This window comes from Salvia miltiorrhiza, chromosome 6, assembly GCF_028751815.1.
Source record: "Salvia miltiorrhiza cultivar Shanhuang (shh) chromosome 6, IMPLAD_Smil_shh, whole genome shotgun sequence".
NCBI classification, from domain to species: Eukaryota; Viridiplantae; Streptophyta; class Magnoliopsida; order Lamiales; family Lamiaceae; genus Salvia; species Salvia miltiorrhiza.
The window spans coordinates 33,486,181-33,505,086 of NC_080392.1; the positions used below are offsets into that span (position 1 = coordinate 33,486,181).

Here is an 18,906-nt window from a genome sequence, read left to right on the forward strand (position 1 = left end):
GGCATTGCGGTTGGCCTCAAAATCAAGATGTAGGACGCCACCCTCGACTCCCGCATCCTAACCCTCATCGACGACGCTGGCTTTGAGATCAGCCACACTCTTCACCCCTCCAAAATCCCTACCACAAATCCCAACACATCGCTTGCCATCCCCTTCTCCACCACATTCCTCTTTGCCATGACGTCATAGGAGTGTCTGTGATTAGGGCTAAATTGCTATTTTTTCCTTAATTTAAATACATATACTTAATCAAATTGTAATGTTAATAATTGTAACAGATGAATAAATAGTGAATGATTAGTGTTGTAATTAAATTTTATTTGCATTTTGGTTTGGTAATTTAAATTAACATGTTGTGTGTTTTTTATTTGTATTTTTTTTTTATTTTAGATGTGTATTGTACGAATTTGCTTTTTAATAATATCCACATTTGAATTTGTTTTTTACCATAATTATATATTTATTATTTAAAATTAATTTATTCATACAATTATATAAATTTTATTGAAGTAAAATATAATACATAAGTACTCCATTCATCCACAGAGAGTGTGTGGTGGAGTGGAGGGCACAGATTTTTATAAAAAAAGTTGGAAGATTTGATTTTAGAATTAAAGGGTAGTATTGGGCCCACCAAAATGTAAAAATAAATGGTGGATATTTTGTAAATATTGAGTGTGAATGAGGCTTAAAATATAAATGAGATTTCTAAAAAAGAAAACACACAATCTTTATGGACAGACGAAAATAGTAATAAACACACAATCTTTGAGGACGGGGGGAGTAATATATATATGAAGAGCTAAAATAAGAGCATTTCTTAAGATATAAAATAAGAATCAGCTCTTAGATCATCAAGATCTACGGTTGATTCGTAATCCTGTTGGATGGATTTATGGTCCTGAGTTTGAATCCCAATGGTAGCAAAAATTTATTTTTCACAATTCATACCTTTATACAGCGATTTCATACGTGTTCTACATAAAATTCATACATTAAAAATTGCTCTTATTTCTTATTTTAAGATGTGCTCTCACGGTAGCCCACCCCTATATATATAGGGTGTGGTTCTAGAGAGAACTACATTATTTGTGAGAACATGAGAACCATCAAATCTAATGTATCCACTGTAAAAATTAATGCATTTGTTGTTAAAATTAATGCACTCAAAAAATAAAAAAAATTATTCCCTTCAGGATTCGAACCCAGGATCTGCATTCATCCAACAAGATGATGCATCCACTGTAGATCTTGATGATCGAATGGCTAAAAATGGTTCTCTGGTCTTCTTTTATTTAGTGGTTCTTTCTTGAACCTCTCCCTATATATATATTGTTGGGGATGAATCCGACAATCACGGATAAGGACGTCGGGGTCGTCTGATACGATGGGCACTAGCAACCTGAAACACGAACAACGTTAGAGCCCTTCTTAGAGCACCGATGGGGATGTCGATTGAAGGGCCTCTAACGCTCAAGTCAGTAAACAATATTAATAAAATTCGTATTGAAAATAATTGAAAGCGAATGGAAGAGTAAATCGGTTCAATCTGGTCGACGGAGTTGAAAGGGCGATTGAGCAATGAAAGGGGGCCATCCAGTCGTCCCGGTTGATCTCGTCACCGGAAAACCTAAGGCTGAGAGCGTAGAGGCAGAATAATGCGAGCGGGGAGAGAAGGTGGAAAGAACGTGTTGGAGTTGTCATAGACACGTACTATAATCGTTTTTTCTATCACAAAACACATGTTTTTTAAGAAAAAAGAGACAAAAATGAGAATAAGAAAGAAAAGACAAAAAAAAACAAAAAAAAATTATGCTTAAATTTGAGATTTTCAAGTTGAAGAAAGAGAAATATTATTACTGTAAATATAAAATTAAGTAAAAAGTTATTATAAATTCAATAAAATCCCACAAAAAATTCACGTAAGAAAAAGAATCGTTATGACCTTAAATCATACTCATAAATCTGACTGTAATTCGTCCCGTATGAGAGTTGGCGTTTGGCCTTCCTCGCATATGGTTTGCTTGGGCATAAGATAGGCTTTGATTTGTCCTTCAGATCCTATCTGAAATCATTAATCGTATTATATAATGGTAGTAAAAAATAAGTTATAATTACGACAAGCTATAGTCATTGTCATATATTATACTCTTCGTCACAATTTAATACTATGTCATAAGGGTTGGGCACGGACGTTAAAAATGAATAATTTATTATAAAATAAGAGAGAAAAAAGTAACTCGTTTTGACGATATATTTGTCGAAAAAGTAGGAGAGAGAATTAAAATTGAGATAATTATGTGTGAGATACAATGACATTTGGTCTACATAGTGAATTAAGTGGGAATATTTGTTATGTGTTAACTTTTCATTTTAGAAAGCGGCCTATTAAAATGAGACGTCCAAATAAGAAAATATGACCTATTAAATTGAACCTATTGAATTAGGATGGATGAACCATAAATTTGTTTTACATTGGATGGATGAACCATGAGAAAGTGGACTTGAACTTGAACTTTCCTTCTTTAGATCATACCCTGTGTTGGCTCGATTAAACTGATTGTTTGTATAGCACTCTACACAACGGTGTAATTGTGGTTGATTTTGGACTTCCATTGGAACTTAATCATTTGAATACTACTATAATAAGCTGTTAGTTGTCGTAGTGTCCAAATTGTTTGTTGACACTGACAAAGTCAGGGAAAACCTCTGAAATTATTTCAATATTGAACCTTGGACATATAAGAGTTCCGAATCGAATCTCTTTAGAAAGAAGATCTTTTGTCTCATGGTAGCCTGCTCCAGTCCCCTTATGAAACTTTCGTTATTGGGTTCTCCGAAAAATTGTTAAAGAAAAATTCCAAAATCTCAACATATCTTCAGCTAAATCGCATTTCCTCGATCAGTCTAGTGTCGGTAGAAGTAGATGGATGGTGTGCAAATGATGTACATCCACAAATAATTCAAGCTACCCCAGCCACAATAAATCTTATAGAAGTAACGACAACCAAATCCTTCATTTAATTCAGTGTGCTCTATTACAAAAAATCCAAGCACAATTAAGTGATGATCATCCTTGAATGACCAACACTACCACCTCCACCTACATTTCAAAACTCAAGATTCCTAGCCTGAAAACTTCTCTGCAGATGCTCCATTAGCGTGATCGCTCCACTCGAATAGCAGCTACCTCTACCCTCCGACGACGCCGTGCCAATGCATGACGTAGGTGTGATCGCATCCGAACTCATCACCTCCATTTCCAGCAGCATCGCGCTGCGCCACTCCTCAATATACGCAGCAGCATAATCCGGATTCAACCCCGCAGGCAGATGGCGATCCAGTAGAAAATCGAGCATCTCTTCACTTCTTCCCAAGAGTAGAGCAGCCTCACGCACGCTCCTCTCCCTCTCCTCAATCGCTTTGAGGCGACACTTGTTGTCTATCACCCGCCCTAAATTGCTGAGGCACGCCGCCAAAATGTCTGCAATCATTCTACTTAACCGAACAAACAGTTCCTCATCCGTCACCGCGTTCTCCTCATCACAGCCGTCCAAAATCGTGCTGCTGATCCTGTACATTGAGTTCGCGGCGATGATCTCGGGCTTCCAGTTCGCAGGGTTGAACATGGGGCAATCAGGCACGTCTGTTTTCAAAGCAGACGCGATTTTTTCGCTTTCACGCGCTAGCTTCTGCAGCGCGTGTTGGGAGTTAGGACTGCTACAAGAGATCTCAGCGAGGTCGATTTCTTGCCATTTCCGGAATAGATCGACTCTCAACCAGAAATCAGCAGCTTTCCTTATGTTCTTCCACTCGTCCTTCGCGTAGAAGCTCTCTTCCACAATCTTCACGAAGATGAGACCGTCTCTTACATCCTCCACCAGCTGATCGACCTTGCTTTTCTCGATGTGAGGGAGCGCCGCCGCAATGCTTGTGAGAGTAACCACAGCGAGAGACCAGCAGTTCTTCGGCTCCTTACTGTGTATGCTTGGGACTCCAAGGCTGTCGAATTCAGCCACTCCTTTGAAGCTTGAATCGCGCAAGAAATTAATCAAGCTACAAGGCTTCTGCCTTCTAGCAGCTTCTAGAACTTTGTCGACCTGTTTTGGAATGCTCTGCAGCATGTAGTCAGGCAAATCCGCCTCCCCCTCAAGGCGCAGAGAATTAGACCTCACGCTTTGCAGGAAGTCGCGGCCTACTTGTCTAGCACTAAAATCCACAGAAGAACTCAAGATCATTTGGATAATGTTGATGACGGCGCCTGCTATGCAGCATGAGATTACGAGAACTAGCTTGTTAAACAGAACAACACAAATTTGAGCTCTGAGAAGGAGATCCACAATGAATCCTCTCGCGGTGTAGAGAAATCTTCTGCATCCGCGGTGCCTAATTAATGGAGAAATCGGGCTTCCTTGAAATTCCGCGAGCTTCCTAGTCCAATAATCCTCGACCTTGAATTCGCGGCTCAAGCTTCTGCCGTCGGCGACGGAGCATCTGAATCGGACGGCTGTGAGCCATCTGAATGAAGTAGAGATTGTGCCGAAAATTACTCCAATTGTCTGCACCAGTAGAATCCATATAGTGGAGCAGCCGTAGATCGAACCGGTCCGGCCGAGGCTACGATGCGCCACCCATGCGCGCACAATAGCCTGCGCCAGGATAAGAGCGTTGGCAAGGCAGATGACGCCGGCGGAGGCGCAGGCGGAGGAACGAGTGATGACGAACTGAGGGCTGCTGGTCTCCGCCATCACCCAATACTTGTTCACGAGATTCCTAAGCTTATCGACCACGGCGGCCCCGATGTCGGAGAATTCCTGGCTCTCGGCAAAATTGTGCCTCTCCTGATACTTGGTCTCGAGGCATTTCTTGGTGGTGAGCACCATGAGCGCAGTGGAGCCGAGCACGAGAAGCAGGATGAGCATAAGGATGAGAGCGAGGATCTCCTCGGGGAGGAGGACGCGGTGGTGGAGGAACGACCGCGTGCCGACGATCTGGATGCAGACGTCATTGACAACGGTGACGATGAAAATGCTCAATGCAGTGACGTTGATGAGAATGTCGGCGTCCCTCATGGACCCCAGCGACGGCACTAAGTTCGCCATGGCGGTGGACATGAGAGCGAGGCTGCTGATCTTGGCAAGGCGGTCGGTGACGGCGGTCATGTTGGTGGTGAGATCGATGGGCAGCTTGAGAGCGACGGAGAGGAGCGTGAGGGAGGTGGCGTTGAGAGAGAAGTATTTGGAAGGGAACCAGAACTTGTTGCTCCGGAATCCGTGAATGAGATCGGCGGCCAATGAGACGGAGCAGGCGAAGGAGGCGAGGGCGACGTACATGCCGATCAACGGCATTGGGGCCTCCAGCTTCCTCTGCATCGAAGGGTCGAAATTGGGGGTCGCCATTTAGTGTTTGGTTTTTTGAAGAAGGGGGAGTTCCCCCAAGTCATGTGGCGAGGGGAGTCTATTTGTAATGAGGAAGTGGTAATTAATATTCGAGGAAGTTGCCTTATAATTTTCCACACACGCACACAGTGCCACTCCATGGGACCCATACATGCATGGTCTCTACCGTTGATCTCGTATTTTGTTTAGACTTCATGCCGCATTGGGGGTAACTCAAAAGATCATACTCCCTCCGTCCCAGCTGAAATGTCTTGTTTTCCTTTTTGAGTTGTCCCACTTGAAATGTTCTGTTTCTTTTTTTGGCAATACACTCTCTCTCTGTACTTAATATTTAAATAATTTTCAACAACCCACTTTATCTACTTTATACACATTTCTTAACAACGTGATTCCTTTGCTTGGTATGCATAAGGAATACAAAAGTAATGGAATGGTAATTCATTGTTTGATTCCATTCCAATGATTGGCATCTAAAAATAAATTCTAGGAATGGATTGGAATTATTTTGTTTTACTAAATTAACATTTACATCATAATTTAAACTTTGAAGGCTTTGAATGGCTGAGTTGCAATTTTGGCAGAGTTTCAGCTTGTGTATTTGAATCAGTGAAGATTGAAGTATCCTCGAGCTCTATTTATAGGAGAGGTCTTAAATAGATCTGTTGGCGGAGATGGTCTTCAAGAATTCATCCGTTGTGAGAGTAATTCGAATTTGGCTGAGGCTTCAATCTTCGAGGTTCCTTGTTTGGTGAGAAACGACGTCTCAGGTACATAAGGTAAGACGCCTATGAAAAGTAGTTATCAAAAAGGAATGCTCTGCAGAGAAAGGACGATCCTTAATATCTCTGCATTTAATGCGACTGTACTTGAAGTGCGTGGCTTCCTTTTAACTCTGGAGATTCAGTCCGACGAAGAATGTTAACTGATACTTGACTTTAGTATCAGTCCGCTAAATCCACGTAGCCAGCATTGATGAATCAGTCATAACTGATTCTTCAGTTGAGAAACTCGTTCGGTCAAAACATCAGTATTTGACTTGGCCTTTAATCGCAAACATCAGTTGAGTTCTTCAGTCCTCCGGTCTTCAGTCTTCAGTCTTCAGAACACTAGTTAAATTAGAGAAAGAACTCCAACACTTGAGTTCAAAAAGTTCTAGTCTATTACAAAGAAAACCTAAGGATTTTGGTATCATCAAAACTAGGGCAATGATATTTCATTAACTTCCCAACAGTGTATTTATACCATCTAATCTCACTCAATTTTCTTAATTTCATTTCTGACTTAAATACAAGTAAAAGTGGAGACCATGGACTCATGGCACCCCCAAAAAAATGCTATACCTATCTACACTTTATAAAAGGAAGGACAAGGAGAATTATTGAATCTTCATTTTTTCCACTCTCTCTTCCATAACAGACACACACATGCATGCATAAAACACCTTATTTTTTATTTTCCGGGATCAACCAACGCTACCAACCGCCACGACATTCCTCTTTTCTTCATGTTTTCTTAACATTTGTTGTGGGATTAACTCACTCATTGCACCGGGAATTTTTTATAAAAACTTATTATTTCTTCTGTCTACTAAATATCTTCTTATATTCGTCCACCCATAAAATAATATTCTTTTTTTCATATATAAATTCACTAAAGATCAGTCTTAGACTTGCCATATAGTTACACATATTATCATTAAGGTGCCACATGATAGCCTCTCACTACTTTTTCTTATTTTATCTTCTCCACTCTCACCAAATACTTAACTAACTTTTCTTAGAACTAGGGCTTACTTCAGTAGCGGATTAAGGGGGGCTGGTAGCCCCTCCCAATTTTTGAGTTTTTTTTTTTTTTTTCAGTATATATAAGAAATACAAGAGAGAATATAATACATTAATATATTGTTTTAATAATCTTAGTATCCATGTTAATTTCTTAATATTTTATAATTATTTGTCATATTAGTTTGTTAAATTTGTGTTATTTTTGTCTTATTTGCCTTTCTTAGTTAATTTTCAATGTTGAATTTGACTCAATTTTCAAGTTATAAACTATAAATAATAAAAATTAGTTTATTTTTTTTAAAAGATGAACATAAAAAAAAAAAGTTGCATAGATGTGTGTCTTTATATGTACATATTGTTGAATTAATGGAATGCGAACAACTATTTATTATACTTAGTGAATTAATGAAATGCGAATAACTATTTATTTTTCTAAGTGACTGAGTTTTTATCTTAAGTCAATTAAAATTATACTTGGACATAAAAATGAAATGTACGAAATGCTAATTTTTTTTTGGCTCGGAGGCTCCCGTCCCATAATCTCGTGTAAATATTTTCTGACACCATATATATTTTAAGGGAAAAGGTGCAGATTGGCCCTCGAAGTAGTAGCTCCTATAGTGTATAACTCCTCTTACTCACTGTGTGTGCAATTAAACCCCTGAACTCCGAGAAAATAGTGCAAATTCCCCCCTCTGACCTAACGCCGTCAAGTGTCTGTTAACATTTGGGTTTAATTGCACCCTCTACTTCAGGGGTTGATCTGCACTTTAATTTTTTTTTTTTTTTATAATTTCAGCAACCTACCTCCGGCATCAACTTAACCATCCCCGTACTCATCGATTCTGACTTGCACCTTGTCAGCTCGCACGCGCCCAATCTCTTGGTTGTCGACTGCCCACCGCTTACATGCAACAACGCCACCAGCTTCTTCACCGCCCCGCACAACAGCATCTCCTCCAACACCTTAACCTTTTAGGCTTATCTTATGATATTAATTGTGTATATATTTATCTATATAATATATATTTAAATTTTATTTATTTATTTTTGAATAATTATTAAAACTCTAGATAATAATTATGATTTTATTTTTGGTTAATTTAATATTTGTAAATTTATTTTAAAAGAGAAAAAAGAATGGATTCGGGTTAGGACTCGAGACTCTGTGAATCTAATGGATCTGGACATGAATCTCGTTTTTTTTGGACCTAATGGATTTGGACCGGATCCTGACCCAAGTAAAAAAATACGGATATGGATTTGGACCAAGCAAGATTCGATCTAGGTCAACATCTGGAGTTGGTGATGCCGCTGCATGTCAGCGGTAAGCAGTCGACGATCAAGAGATTGAGCGCGTGCGAACTAACAAAGTGTAAGTTGGAGCCGATGAGTACGGGGGGCGGTTAAGTTGATTCCGGAGGTGGGTTGCTGAAATTATAAAAATAAAAATAAAAAAATTAAGGTGCAAATCCACCCTTGAAGTAGAGGGTGCAATTAAACCCAAACGTTAACGGACACTTAACGGCGTTAGGTCAGAGGAGGGAATTTGCACCCTTTTCTCAGAGTTCAGGGGTTTAGTTGCACACACAGTGAGTAAGAGGGGTTATACGCTATAGGGGCTACTACTTCGGGGGTCAATCTGCACCTTTTCCCATATTTTAATAAGTTCATCCCCTAACAATAAATCATAGATCCGCCCCTAACTCACTTCATCGAAAAAGATATTTTATAGACGGATGGAGTATAATTAAGTTGTATTTTATGTTTTTTATTCTATTATTTGTGTTGTAGTTTTATCAGTCCAAACTTATTTTTAGATACAAAAATATAACTTCACCTAGTTTATTAATTTTTAAAATCTTTATTTTGTTTCTGGCTTCCAGATCTCTCTATAAATACATGACTAGCTAGGAAAGACGAAGAAATAAAGGATCCCGTCTAAAAAGGAGAGAAATCCACAAGGAATATGGTTGGAAAAATGAGCCAGCTGTGTTTTCACTAATTAGTCTTTTTTTTTTTTTTTTTTTGTAAGATCAAAAAGATATACTAGCTGGTCAGATAGTAAGTCCATAACTACTTTAGTTATCCTTCTTTATGTTGGATGTAACATGTATATAAGCCAAGATATGATTCAACTTACTTATTTTGTGATCACACAAATTTTAGCCTTTGAGTGACGAATTATTTGTCACTTCCCATCTTCTGTTTAAATAAACGTACAGAACTGTCGTAGTCATTGATCCATATATAGATGATTTTAAAGTGGGTATGATCATCAATTTATTTTGATATGAAATTATGGGTTCTTATAATCTATAGTATTCCTACTTATTTTAATTTCTAAGGATAGTTTAGTAATTTAATATTATATATATATATATATATATATATATATATGGAAAGACTAAAATAAGAACGCTTCTTAAAATATAAATTAGGAACCATTTTCTGCCCTTAGATCATCAAGATCTACGGTTGATTCATCACCTTGTTGGATAAATTCATGGTCCTGAGTTCGAATCCCAAAGGTAGCAAAAAATTATTTTTCGCAATTCATGCCTTTATACAGTTTATTCATGCATGTTATACATAAAATTCATGCATTTTTGCTGGTTCGTAATTCTTAAAATAAGAGTGGTTTATTGAATAACCGCCCCCTATATATATATATATATATATATATATATATATATATATAGGTGGGTTAAAATAAAAATAGATTTTTTTGTATAAAATAGGAACGAATCTCAACCCTTTAATTTTCTAGATCCTATGGCTTGATTTGATCCTAAAGTTCAGCCTAAAAATGGACGCCAATAATCTTAGGGGATTTTTTGGTCATTTTAATTGATTAGAATCAGTTACCATAATCTTATTAAATTCTTTCCATATCAAAACATATCTTTTCACAATACAACCTAACATACACGTTAAATACATATCAATCTGTAATTCACTTTTCCATCGCTGCAAAATATAGAATAAGTTTGAAGCCACGCATCATATTATAATTTTGGAGTTGTATATAGAGTCGTCTGGTATTTGTTCTTCTTATTTCTCTCTTCTTATCATCCATATCTAATTATTTATTTTCCAGATGTATGCCTAACAGGACATACTTTTTACTTAAAGACAAATTGCATGAATTACATGTTGATACAGAACAAATCAAAATTAAATTGCGTGAATCACCCGTTCATGCGGCACGAATCGAAATTTATTTAAATCCGATTCAAGTCTATATGAAATAATTCATGCAATTTGTATATGTGATTCATGACCGGTGATCACATTAATTTAATCCCAAAGTCTAGATTTTCCTTCAGAACAACATGAATTGGAATTGCTTGAATAATTAATGCAGTTAATTATGTAATTCATTAGCGTTGTGAATTTTGTGGCCATTTTAGTGCATGACTCACGAATTAAATTATGCCTCATTCTTTTCCTGATAGTCTAACGCGGATTCCGAATACCTACATTTTTTAATAAGATTAACCAGTAATTCATACATTTCAAATTAGCAATTCATGTTTTTAATAGTTAGTAATATGTCCGTAGTTAGTTGATTGCATGCATATAAATCATTTCTAAATACTAACGTGTCCTCTGGAACAACACGAACTGATATATTATAATAGTAACCTCGAATTTATGTAGTTAACTTCTTTATATTTTAAATATATCATGTTTCATTTCCATTTAACATATATCTCATTCTTGATATTGTAATCTGTACCATTGTGGAAAGGTAGTTGACGAAGAGAGCGACGAAGAGTGACTACCACTACTGCGTTGTCCATTATTCTTCTCATTGATATTGAATAATTTTTTTTTCACGTTTCAATCTTAAACATTTGGTTTTTAGATATTTTTGTTGTTTTGGAAAAAAACTTTCACTGCTAATTGTGACTCTTGTTGATTGATTTTCATTCAAATTAGGATGCAAAATATGATACTGTTTAGCATGCATTTGATCATTATAAGTTTGTATGTTGTGTAACTATTACACACATTGGAGTATTTAAATTATTGTTTAGCAAGCATTCAATCATTATAAGTTTGTATGTAACTGAATCCACTACATAAAAAAATGCAGATCAATTCATGCTTCTGGTCTCAAATATTCATGCAATTGTATGTAACAAACGTACCACATGTGACGCCAATTCATACCATTTCCTCGAACTTGAATAAATTTTAGTATTTACACACACAATTGAACTTTCTTTATACTTTAAAAGCCCCCATAAAAAAGAAAGAGTACCCACACTGCCTGAATTACTAAAACTCAGACGAGGAGTAACTGGGATTGTCTTCCCAGACGGAAGAACAATCTCCGACCTACGAGCGTTGTAATTGTCCATGACAAAGTAGTTAAGCCTCCCAGGCAGATCCTGAATAGGAATATCGAGCAAATAATCAAATCCCAACGTCGCCACTGCCGCCTTTTGATGCTCGTTCATAACCACAACTTTCACGACGACTATAAATAAACAATCTTTCATGCACACCTCATAGATATAATTTTATCACACACGCAAAGATGCATATATAGCATCAGATTGATTCAGACCTATTATTCCATCAAACTTGTAACCATTTTCCACCAAAAACTACATACTTAAATGGCAAACATACCAAACACATGTTCAATTCATACACGAATCACATAATCTACTAACCACGCACTCAAACATTTAAAGATTACAATATAATTCACGCTCATCAGCCGGATAACAAACTATATGAAAATGCACCAAGGATGATCATATCACCTAGAGTCACCCTAAGATTCATACATGCATTTTTTAGGCCAATGAATTCACGCAACATCTAATAGTGATTCATGCAAAAAATATCCAGATGCATATAAAGAATACCCAAATTGGTAAATTATGACACACAATAAATTATTTGAATTATTTCAACTGAAGTTACATATAAATTCATGCCAGAAAATAACTTAAGCCACACACAATAAAATTACATATTAAACATACTCTGTATCAAACATATCAATTTCGACGAATTATTACAAAACTCAAACTATCTTTATCAACAAAAGGTGAAAAGTTCATGGTTAACCTGTTTTATTTTAAATCGCATACAAAACACAAAATTATTTCATACCACAAAAAAAAAATTAAAAAACACTCGTTTATTTTCGACTCACCTGGCGGATTAGATTTCGTCCCAGCCATACCCAAAGTTCCTGAGTTTAAAAATCCTAGTTGCTCTGAATTGCAGGTCGAATATCGACGGCGAAGTTACGAAATCAGACGATCTACAATTCCTTCACACACCCGATTTCGAATGGAGGTATGGAATCGCTGTAGGTGGCGGCCGTAAATCTCACTATTATGAGGTTGACCGGGGAAGACGAGAAGAGCAGGCACAACTAGGGCTCAGTTCAAAATGACAATGAGAGAGAGAGACCGAAGCAAAATGAAAAATCAAGTTAATTGCTAAACTATATATGTAATCAGATATGGAAAATCTTGTTTTCCATATTTAATTGACATCAATTTTGGAACTGATTGGTAGGAGACGGAAGTTACAATTTAAATGCCCATTGTGTCCTTTACAAATGAAAATGTACGAATTGAATGCACAATGTTTATGAATCCCGGATGCACAATAAAAACAAATCTGAGCCATTAATTCATCAAGATCAATGGTCTTAAATCATTCCTATTTTATACACTAAGGGGTGTTTTCACCCTAGCCCTCCCCTATATATATATATATATATATATATATATATATATAAATAAATTTATGTTATATTGATCATGGATATTGAATATGCTAATACAAGAAGAGTTAAATAATACTTCATCCGTCCCGCGAAATTTAAGCAATATTTCTTTTAGGGTTGTCCCGCGAAATTTGAACACTTTCTTTATATGACAAAAAATTTTCTCTTTATTCACATTTTCACTTTTTCACATACCATATTTAACACACTAAGTAACTCCTTAAAATTCATGCCCAAAAGAAATTGCTCAAGTTTCGCGGGATGGAGCCTCCGTCCCGCGAAGCATGAGCAACTTCTTTTCGGCACGGGTTTTAACGAGAGTGTGGTGATTTAAGTATATTTGCTAATAAAGTGCATAAGTGATTACTTGTTGCTTTAGTTATGTTTATTGTTTTTCCTTTTATTTTTACAATTTTAACTCATAATTTGTTTTGATTTTATTATGATTATTTAATTATATATGATTAATTAAATCAATATTTAAATAATCAAAATTCTGAAATACACGAAATTCCAAAAAAACACTCAACATAATTTAATGAAAGACAGATTACCATTTTTTAGCAAATTCAGACTGAAATAATTTTAATCAAAATAACGGTCGTAGATTACATTTGACATTCAAATTACAGTTTTTGCCAAAAACAAAATCAAAGCACCACCAATTCAGAGCAAAGAACCAATTAAATCAGAGCACTACCAACAAATCATAGCACCACCAAATCAGAGCACCACACTAATTATATCTGAACGACACCACCTCATCACTTTTTAAGCTCAAACCCTGTTCTTTGAACATTGCATTGCACTCTATTTCGGCTATGGCAACACACTCGGCCCACTCCTCTGTGGTCGTCTTCCAAAGGAAGTACACAGGAGAGAAATCGACTGGCGACATCACTTCGCTCGCCTCCACTCCAGTTTCACACCGTGCTTCCTCGATGCCGTCGACGACCCCCAAGCCCTAGGGCGTTGTAAACAACCATACCTCCACTGGAGGAGGGGGAGGGTAGCCGAGGGGGTCTCGTTTGCCTCGCCTCCGGCGAGCCCACCGCTAGCAGAGATGATCGCGGTGTTGAAGCTTAAATAGTTAAGTTGTCGTTTCACTTCGTGAAAATGAACACTAAACCTCTCGAGTTGATACACACTGATGTGTATGACTTGAAATTTGTGCAAACTAAGTGGAAATAAATATTTCATTACGTTTATCGACGAAACCATAAATGTATTGTCAAGTTTACCCTTTGAAATGTAAAGATGAGGCAATTGAAGCTTTTAAGAAATTTAAAGCACAAGCCGAAAATCAACTTGATCTAAAAATCAAGATTGTTTAGAGTGATAGATGGAGGCGAGTATGTAGTGTCGTTTGAGGAGTTTTGAAACGAAAGTGGCATAATTTATTAAACGACGACTTCGTATTCACCTTTGTCTAACGACGTTGCAAAACATAAAAATAGAACGTTGAAAGAAATGGTGAATGCATTGTTGATCAGTTCAAGATTACCATAAAACATCAGGGGAGATGCTTTTTTGATGGCCAATTATATCGTGAACAAAATCCCAGTTAAAAATAGAGATGTGATTATATATGAGATACAGAATAGATGTAAACATCGTATAACTACGTCAAACTGTGGGAGTGTTCGGATAAGGTAGAAGTACCTTTACTTAACCAAGTTGCAATTGACCCTAAAATTGTCGATTGTATGTACAGGCTATGGACATAATAGTAGTGCATGTCATTTCCTTGTTCACAGCTTACAAGTAGGAATGTCAATCAAGTAAATCCACCGGATTTCGGGCTAGTCCTATCGAGTGTCGAAACAAAATGGGACGCTTGTTATGGGACAAAAGGAGTATCATTTTTTATTTTTATATCTAAATATTTTATGTTAAGTATTAAATTAAAAATACAGAGAAGTGAAATGATGAGTATAACTTTCTTATATTGAATCAAAATACATTTCACAAAATTTTGGAAAAAAATATCTTATTATACTAATTTTCATAAGAAAAGTAATGAAATTGAAAATCAAATAACAAGAAAATTTTCATATAATCAAGCGAACATATTATTTTCAGGTCAGCCTTATTGGGTTTCGAGTTATTTTCGGGACATCCCAATTGTGTGTCAGACTATTCGGTTACAGGTTATTCAGGTTGCAATTTTATCAAGTTGAAAATGTTCAGTCATAACCCTCTCGGATTGGCGGGCTAATCAGACCAGCCCATCTGTCACACCCCAATTCTTGAATGAATAAATATAATCGAGGTGCGACTAAAATCATAGAAATAAACAAGGAAAAACCTTGTTAAAACCCGAATAAAATAACAAGTCGGGCTAGTCCCCTTTAGATCACAAGTTTAGTGTCATGCTTCTGATAACCCATATTTAGAATGAAATACTTGTGAAATAATAGTCTCGGCTCAACAAAATATATATATAAGTTGAGAGTCAAAGCTCGATAAGAAACATAATTCAGAATTTACATAAAGGTCTTATGTTTAGAGAAACAAGAGACAAAAGAGCTAGTGCAACAGCGGAAGACAAAATACAGAGTTGAACCCTAGCCTCAGCTCTGCCCCGTCAGCACCGACCAATTAACCTGAAAACATTTGAAAGTAATTTTGGGCTAAGTACTAATGTACTTAGTGGGCTAGCATTTTTATAAACATTTCGTAATCATAAAAGCAGTTTATCCAATTATACTTGACATGACTTAGAAGATTTTAAATTTAAATAACTTCTAAACATGTTAAAACATTTTATAATATTGCGCGCAATTGTCACACTCCCTTTCCGTTACTCGCTTCTGATCCCGGACCTTTTAGCCACCGACGGATCCATTACTGCTTCTTACTTGAACTGAGGGCGTAACCCAGTCAAGTTCCCATTTTATAATATAACGCCTCATACATGATTAGTGCCCGAATGGAGATCAACCCATCGAGTCAGCTAATAGGTGTACACAATTCTCAAATAACGTTTTAGGTCATAAGAGAACCTCAATTGATTCGTTGTTGCGAGCCTTAAACAGAGCAGAGTTCACAAAATATTTTATCGGATAAACAGTTTTCATTTCATTGAAACATTTAAGCTCAATAGCTAAATCATACATTTGGAAAATAAGCCCACCTGATTAGGCAATGCCTGTCGTTAAATCTTAACTCTGAATCGGAATAGCAGTGCTAATCCTCCTGACGTTCAAAGCCTACAAGAAATCTATTCTTAATAGGTCTTTTAAATCTAAACTCAAGTCATGGTAAAGTGCTTAACATTCTATGATTCACTTAGCCGGATTTTCAAAATTTAAAGAATAAATAATTGAAAACATTTCTCTTGAGTTAAAAACACCAACAATATTCTTACTCATCTTTCTTTTGTAATTGGAATTATAAATAAAACCAATTAAAACGTGATGCAATGCATGACTCATTTCATAATTAAGCATAAAAAGTGTTTACTAAAATGTGCACAAGAGTTCTACATCTGTTCTGCTCGGTTACGTTAATCAGCTCTGGTCTCTACCAGCTCTGGCTATCCCAGCTCTGCCCTACAGCTCGGGGCGTTCCAGCGGGTTCGTTCCAGCTCTGGCGTTCCAGCGGGTTCGTTCCCATCTCCCTGCTCTGCTCTCATGCTCTGCCCTCATCTCTCTGCCCTCATCTCTCTGCCCTAATCTCTCTGCCCTCATCTCTCTGCTCTGCTCTTCACCCCCAACCTCTGAACACCTCACCGATCATCTCCTTGGCAACGGCGAAGCGCCTGTACCTCTCTCTGTTTCCGGCGACCGCAGCAACCACGGCCTCCCCCCCTCAACTCTCATCTACTCTCGACTCTCATCCAAAACTCCTATTTAGCCACCATTCAACCCACACAACCAACTCCATAAAAACCATGCTCAAGACTTGAAACTAAAGCAGCACAGTTCATGACTCTACCTTTCCTTATTCATTTAACAGTTATGAAGCTAAAACACATATAAACACACAAATACATGAACATGCATTTTGAATTATTGGACGAAAAGTGAAGTAAAGAAGCAGGGGAGTTTAAAGGTGAAACCTTGGCTTGGATTTGCTGGGTGAATCGTTGGCTGCTGTTCTTGGAGTTCAGTGTTCTAAGCTCAGTCCGGGAGAAAACGAGAGAGAAGTGAGTGAATGAGAAGAGAAAGATCGGAGTGCAGCGAAGGAGATATATATATTGAAGAGAGAGAGAACAGTGAGGCGGTGGTGGTGGTCGAGAATATCAAGGAAAGAGGTGGGTTGGGCTTTGATGGAAGATGATGGGTTAGGATTTCATTTATGCACTCAAATGTGAATAAAACATAAGGCCCAACATGAAATAAATCTCAACACACCTAAAATGCTTGAATGCTTAATTAAATAAATATGCAATGCATATAAATTTAATTACTAAATTTACAAATGCTTTTGTAAATCATTTTTGTTGGAATTAAAAAAATTTCTTTTTCTTAATCCGGCGTGAATCATCTTAAATCTAAGTTCAGAAATTATTCTAAACTTAATATAAATGGGCGGGGTGTTACACCATCGCCCACAGATTTCAGGCTAGATTGACATCCCTACTAGCAAGTACCCGAAGTGAGCACTAGTACTATCATTGAGTCAAGGAATGCACTATTAATTGAGAGTGTATTTACTTACAAGAATAAGAATATTGATACGGTTGGTACTAGTTCTATGAAAAAATAAAAAAGATATGACGACAATATTAGTTCTCAACCTATTTAGGTGGAACCAATACGTATCAAGAAAGGCAAAATCGTAAAAGATTTTGGGCCTGATTGAATTGTGTAATATTTCATTATCTCATAAACCAGTTCTCGGTGAATGAGAAATGGTGTATTATAGAAGCGATATGATTAGTACGAGTATTGGTACGAGTCCTGATATGTATAGTGATACGGGTACCACATTGAGACCGAGTTTGTCCAGCACACATGAGACTTTTGGTCTATCAGCAGCCTGATGACCTTCTAGTTGTGTAATCGTCGAGAATTGATGGCCCCATTCATAGTATCTGTTAATGTTGTGCTTGTACAAGTCCCTCCAAAATGGTTATATATAGCTGCATTTGTAGGTTTATCCAAGACACTTAAAAACACATCCAAACACATGAAATTATGCGTTCAAATTTTGGATATAGTTGCATATTATGCTCAGTTCCCAACATTCCATTGAGATCATCAGCGCTCGTCCGATTTTAGTGCTAATATCATAGAGACGCAGGTCGTTTTATCTTTAGGGATATTAATACCAATGATCACTAAATTATTAGCAACAAAATACCGCAACTAACACGGTGCAATTGTAGCACAAACGTAGCAATCGAGTATCGTATCCACAGAGACTGTAAAATGAAATTACTCTATCTATTTCCTAAACAGACACTAACAGTAAACAGGCAAAACAAAAGTAGAGATTGATTTACTTGAACTAAAACGCAAATAGCAATAAATAAAAGCACGTAGAAAAATTAAATAAGGAAAAACAACTGATCCTAGGGCAGTAAATTCATTAACTAAATCTATGCAATTAATCTATTAATCCTATGTACCAGTTTAATCCAGTTATGATGAGAGATCACTTAATTAATCAATCACTCTCGCTAGAGCAGCAACGATCGTAGATTAGTAAATTATCTATCTCCGTTAGGTCTCAAGAAAATCTACTAACTCCCAATAGCTCCTAAGAATAGCTCCCTATGATCCATCTATCTCCGCTAGGTCTCAAGGTTAAAATCATATCATACATTCCTGAATCCGCTAAACAGTTATCTCCGCTATGTCTCAAACCGAATAGCTACACATGCAAACTATTGATCAGATAATTCACAAGAAATCAAGCACCAGGAATTATGAATCATAAACTAGAAGGCACAAAGGTATTAACAAATAAATCACATAAATTCAATCAACTATTTACAAACCCTAGAATC

At 36.8% G+C, this 18,906-nt stretch overlaps 1 protein-coding gene across 1 annotated transcript; it reads right to left on the reverse strand.

Moving 5' to 3' along the window:
- Nucleotides 1-3,110: 3,110 nt before the first annotated feature.
- On the reverse strand, nucleotides 3,111-5,399 carry LOC130990785 (uncharacterized). The gene has a single exon (XM_057915018.1). The coding sequence runs from the start codon at nucleotides 5,397-5,399 to the stop codon at nucleotides 3,111-3,113; it is 2,289 nt and encodes a 762-aa protein (XP_057771001.1).
- Nucleotides 5,400-18,906: the final 13,507 nt, after the last annotated feature.